At 38.4% G+C, this 6,138-nt stretch overlaps 1 protein-coding gene across 1 annotated transcript in view; it reads left to right on the forward strand.

Moving 5' to 3' along the window:
• Window positions 1–4,331: 4,331 nt before the first annotated feature.
• Window positions 4,332–6,138, forward strand: part of LOC128527516 (aromatase) — a 5,517-nt gene continuing 3,710 nt past the window's right edge. Inside the window, exons 1-2 of the mRNA XM_053499942.1 lie at window positions 4,332–4,566; window positions 5,574–5,724. Coding sequence (XP_053355917.1) covers window positions 4,356–4,566; window positions 5,574–5,724 — 362 coding nt within the window. The 5' untranslated portion in view covers window positions 4,332–4,355. The remainder of the gene's footprint in view (window positions 4,567–5,573; window positions 5,725–6,138) is intronic.

Raw genomic sequence — 6,138 nt, forward strand, 5'->3', positions numbered from 1 at the left:
TATTGCTGCAGACCAAAAATGTCGGCAATATGGAAAAAGAAAATGTTTAACACAAAATTTTAAAAAACAAAACAAAAACTGTAGATTTCCAGGGTGTAGAATCCTGTGGACTGTAACACCGCTGCTGCGAGACGACAATAAGAAGGAGTTTAGGCGTTTGCTGAAGGCGACACACAAACGCAGCCGTTGTTCAGTGGTGTTTCTGAAGCCTGGCGTCTGTACAGTCACCTGATTTATATTCAGCAGAGCCGAATTCTTTATTCTGACTGGGGGCTGAAACATGCAACCGACACACAAAGAGATGCAAGGAGCAGAGCTATCTATCTATCTATCTATCTATCTATCTATCTATCTATCTATCTAGATTTACTAATTTATTTATTGATTGACCCACATGATATTAGATTAAGTAGAGTGTGGTGTTTATACTATAAATCTGAATAGCACAGTTTTTTTTTTTAAATTACCTTAGTTTCCACATAAAGGGCACAATTCTTTTTATTTTTAAAGCAGAAAAAAATGATAAAATGCTCAAAGATAAATATAATACAAACAAAGGTTATGATTTTTATTATAATTATGAAGGTAGGTAATGTATACAATTGTATACTTATAATTGTTTAAGTAGACAAGAATATAATAAATAAAGATTCACAATTATACGAAAAAACTGAAACAATTTTAAACAAAAAGATATTAGAGATTTTACTGACCACAATAGATTAAATAATTATAAATTATACACAGCTATTAATTCTAATGGTATTAATAATAATAAAAAATAGGACTTAAAAATACATTTGTAAAAACAATCAATATTTTTACAAAAAATTATCTCCATTTTTTAAATGTTTTTTCTATTTTTACATTATTAATACACTATAATAATAATAATAATAATAATAATAATAATAATGCTAAATTTATTTGTATAACTAACAGATAAGGAGAAGCGTAACATTCTAAGATTGTTTGTTGAAATCTCTTGGGTGTTGAAGGCGATTTTGTGTTTTGTGTGTAAAAGCTGCGTGACCCAGATTTCTACAGATGTGAGAAGACAGCTCTGAGTCTGAGTTTTACCCCCCAGGGTCAAAGTACAGACAGATTAGAGACGCTCTCGTACCCTGAACCCCTTCTTTGATCATGGCATGGCTTGTCTCGTAATCTAGGAGGAACTCATCTGTGAGATTTTCTTTATTATCTTATTATTATGAATTTTAATTACAACAACAAAAACAATGATTTTTTATATTTTAACATTCAGTCATTTCTTTTGCTTTATTCTGAACACAGAGTTCTAACACCTTATTACTGTATGGTTAAAACGATCAATAATATACACTATATTGCCAAAACTCAATTTGGGGAATTTTTGATCATTCTCGATTGATGTTGGACGAGAAGGCGTGGCTCGCAGTCTCCGCTCTTATTCATCCCAAAGGTGTTCTGTCGGGTTGAAGTTAGGACTCAGGCCAGTCAAGGCCCCTTCCTGTCCCAACGTGACTGCACACCAGTGCACAAAGCGAGGTCCATCCCATCCTTTGGGATGAATTAGATGAAGACTGTGAGCCGTGCCTTCTTGTACAGCATCAGTGTCTGACCTCACACTGGAAGAATGGTCAAAAATTCCCATAAACACACTCCCTAACCTTGTGGAAAGCCTTTACAGAAGAGTTGAAGCTGTTATAGCTGCAAAGGGCCAACATCATATTAAACCTTATGGATTAAGAATTGGATGTTACTCAAGTTCATATGCATGTGAAGGCAAGCGAGACAATACATTCGGCAATATAGTGTATCTGAGAGCTCAGTTCTAAGAGGAATCCTGGACTCTGATTGGTCAGATGGTATTTACATTTACATTTAGGCACTTGGCAGATGCTCTTATCCTGAGCGACTTACATTTTTATCTCATTACACATCTGAGCAGTTGAGGGTGGGGTTGAACCTGGGATCTTCCGAACCGTAGTCCAATGCCTTAACCACTGAGCTACACCTGGTATTGATTAATTCTCTATGGCAGCAGCTCAGACATTAGTGCAGGTTTATGTTCATGAGCTTCTTATGATGTTATGGTTTCCATAGTAACAGTTCATTCAGAGGGGGGTGTACAGCCCACATGCCACTGATCCTAAACAGAGTTTAAAAATGTGTGTGTGTGTGTGTGTGTGTGTGTGTGTGATTACTGACGTGATGAAGTTTTCTCTTCAGGGGAATTGTGTTTGTGTAACCTGCATGGAAGGAGTCTCCAGTCTCAGTGCTTTGTAACAGTTTAACAGATGAGGGATAGAAAAGAGAGAGAAAGGAGAGAATGGCTATGACACTGGACTCCAATCCCAGACTCTGATCTTCATGACTGAAACAGAAATGTTTATGTAATGATGTAATGATAATTATGTGGTATCTGAAACATTTCAGTCAAACCACAAAACTCCTAAATTTATCCTGTTTTATTTTTTCCAGCAGTCTGTTATAAGTGACGTAGGACTTTCGAGAAGTTTCACTCGTCCTCAATAGCTGTATTCAGTCTCGCTGAGTTCTGAGCGGCTCTCGGACGACAGAAGCACATGTTGTTCCCACTCGGGATTAAAGACGCCTTGTTTCCACGCGGCATTCCAGCTTTCCTCTGGTTTCTGCCCTTTGTCCCAAAATAAGGAATTTCTTTTTGCTTAGTGTTCTTACTCATACCATCATGCTGCACTGAGTCTATTTTATAACCCATGATGCACCGGCTTATCACAAGAACCTCAATGAGTCCAGAACATTCCCATGAGAAGCACAAGGAAATAAGATAAATCCTGCAAGATAAATAAATAAAATATGAACAAATAAAGTAATAACATTATAGATATGCAGTGTTTATATAATGCAGAAATATGATTAAACATAAATATAAAAAAATAATTTACCCTACAGCTAGATTAGAACACGAACAAGAAGCCTTCTACAAATTTTGGCAAGTGGACGACACATACAGTACAGTAGATACTGAAACCTCAGTATGTGTTGGGACTTTACATATATATATTATACATTTACATTATTCACTTGCCAGTCGATTTTATCCAAAGCGACTTAAAAATCGTCCAGAATACAATCCCTCCACTGTGGACGTATACAGCACACACATTTATATTACACACAGCAGCAGGTCTGACTGTAATGCCTGTTCTACACACATCTGAGAAAAGCGCAGGTTTACGTTATGCACTTGCTCCAATACGTTATGGTTTCCATAGCAACAGCTCGTTGAGAGTGGACGTGTACAGCGATATCATATTGATCTGTGTAATTATAGAGGAAGGAGTCTCCAGTGTCAGAGCCGTGTAGAGGTTAAAGATAAAGCTGTTCAACCTTCAGGACAGAGGGAGTTCACGCTTCCTCGTGTACATGCAGCATTTGATGTTCATTACACAATGTGAGCAGACTGCTCTAGACACCTGCGTGGGAGGCTATACACACACACACACACACACACACACACACACACAGAGTGACGTCTGTGTGATTTCACTGGATTCCTGTGTGCAGTGCGGAGGCGTGTAGTGAATCCTCTCATTCTGCTGCAGAAACACAAAGACACGCAAATGACGACATCCTGGCCTTCCTCACACACTGAAATAACACTTAAGTCTTCAGGGTCGAGGGTTCGAGTCCCCTGAGGTCTGTGTGTGTAGAGTTTGGGTTTCCTCTGGGTACTCCGGTTTCCTGCCACAGTCCAAACACAAGCAGGTGTTCCCAAACAGCCTGTAGTGTGTTAATGAACATGTGTGTGTGTGTGTGTGTGTGAGTGTGTGATAAATACACATTGTAAACACTCATTTCTTCAGCATGCTGCCTGTTTTTTCTCTTTTTTTGAAGTTCATAAGACAAAAAAATTCCATCTTGTCATATTAGTAAGTAAAATGTGAAATCATTTTTTTTCATCTAACTGAAAATACCTGTGAACAAGCTGTTACTATGGTAACGACTGCATTAATATAAACAGCAGCACCCTGGCAGAGCTGGGGCTCGAACCACCGACCTTATGAACATTAACTTAACACACTGAGCCACCACCGCCCCCGGAGATAAAAACAATGTTAACGCGCTGCTAATCAGGTCTTTCTAGGATTTTAAAGCTTGTACAAAAACACTTTTTTGCGATACGCATGTCTACAAGTTACCCAAGGTCACTCAAGGTCATTCACCCTGGCATGGCTCCAAACCCACCAAGGTCAGCGTGGCTGGTGTGTGAGAGTCTTAACTTTTGTTTTGGCGTGAGGATCAGCCTTGACCTGAGCTGACTCAGCTATAAAACAGCGTGAGAACACGCAAAGCTGCAGGTGAGAGACAGAACCCCCTCTCACGTCCCCATGGCAGCACACGTGTTACCAGTGTGTGAGTGCGGTGTGAAGCCGGCGCGTTTCAGCCAGACGGTCATGGAGATTTTACTGCACGAGGCTCGGAACGGGACGAGCCCTCAGCAGGAGAACCCGCGTGGGATTACACTCGTACTGCTGCTGCTGTGTCTGGTTCTGCTGCTCGCTGTGTGGAACCGCAACGAGAAGAAGTGCTGCATTCCAGGTGCTGATGTTCATCTGAGGAACACTGTGCTGTCTAATGATTTCTAATAGGTTTTGGTGTGGTCCTGATCGTCTCCAATGGTCAAAGGTTCCTAATAGTTTCTTTTCTTCTATTAATGTGTTTTCATTTAATGATGTAGTAACTTCCAGGAAATCTCCAGTGGAAACCATTTGCCAGTTTCTATTATATTTTTTGAAGAACCTTAGGAATAATAATTGTAGTATGTGTTTTTCTCAGCAAGGGATAAACGGTAAAAGTTTGCACGCCATTACAACTAACCATACTAATGGTTTCCATTAAATATTTGCCTTAATGTACTGGAATGTTTTTTTTTTTCTCAGCAGGAGTATAAATTTTAAATCTCTCATTATTTCTGGGTGAAACTGAATATGTACATATTATTTATAAATTTTAGAGTTTAGCAATGCAAAGATTTAATGTAATGCAAAAGTAAAGCCCTATTAAAAGTTATTTTTAAAATTAAAATTAAATAAAAAAAAATAAAATTAAAATTTTCACAACCAGTTTTTTCAAAACAAACTAACTGTTTAAGTCACATGATGTTTAGAGAGTAATTTATACCCTGATACTGATTAATATAATGTAAATTTAGGCAAATTGACCCCCATTTATCTCTGTGTAGAGTCCTGTTTAGTTTTAGCTGGATTTTCAAGAAATATAACTTAAATACAGTACAATAATACATTTTTATTAAATACTCATGTAAAATTTCACAGGGAAAAAAATAAAATGAATTAATGTTCAAATTAATGTTTTAAAAGTAAAAAGTGAACATTTATAAGAGACACATAGACACGTGATGTTACCCTGATTTATTATTTAGACATGCTGGATGTACGATGCTAAATCCATAGCTATTAGCTTGCATTAGCTGCTACCCACATTAGCATTGTAACTTCACTGTAAAGAAGTTGAGCATGTTTCAGATCATCAATACAATACTGTGTGTGTGTGTGTGTGTGTGTGTGTGTGTGTGTGTGTCTTAGGTCCCTGGTTTTGTCTGGGTTTGGGTCCCCTGTTGTCCTACCTCAGGTTTATCTGGATGGGAATCGGGACAGCGAGTAATTACTACAATGAGAAGTACGGAGACATGGTGCGAGTGTGGATCTGTGGGGAGGAGACGCTTGTCCTCAGCAGGTAGCACCATGCTAATCTCACACTCCTCACCGACGTGTCCACGTGACTGTATATAACGTCAGTCTGTTACTGATCACTGGCCTGGTGTTCTCACTGAACCTCCTGTTTAACAGTGACAAATGATTTACACGAAGAAAACAATGTTTGTATAAATGCAGGTCTAAACCAGTATTGTTGCCATGGTTACATCATCATTACATCATCATTACATCAGGGTTCCTTCAAGGTTATATATCAGGAACATACAGTAGGAGTGCTAGGTGGATTTCTAGGTGGCGTATCAGCATGAGAACACAACACACACACACACACACACACACACACACACACACACACACACACACACCTCAGTCATTTAGAACTGACAATTCTATCTGTATTTTAAGTGATTCCAGAATTTTCTTGCTCTATATT

The sequence above is a fragment of the Clarias gariepinus genome, chromosome 7, assembly GCF_024256425.1.
Source record: "Clarias gariepinus isolate MV-2021 ecotype Netherlands chromosome 7, CGAR_prim_01v2, whole genome shotgun sequence".
NCBI classification, from domain to species: domain Eukaryota; kingdom Metazoa; phylum Chordata; class Actinopteri; order Siluriformes; family Clariidae; genus Clarias; species Clarias gariepinus.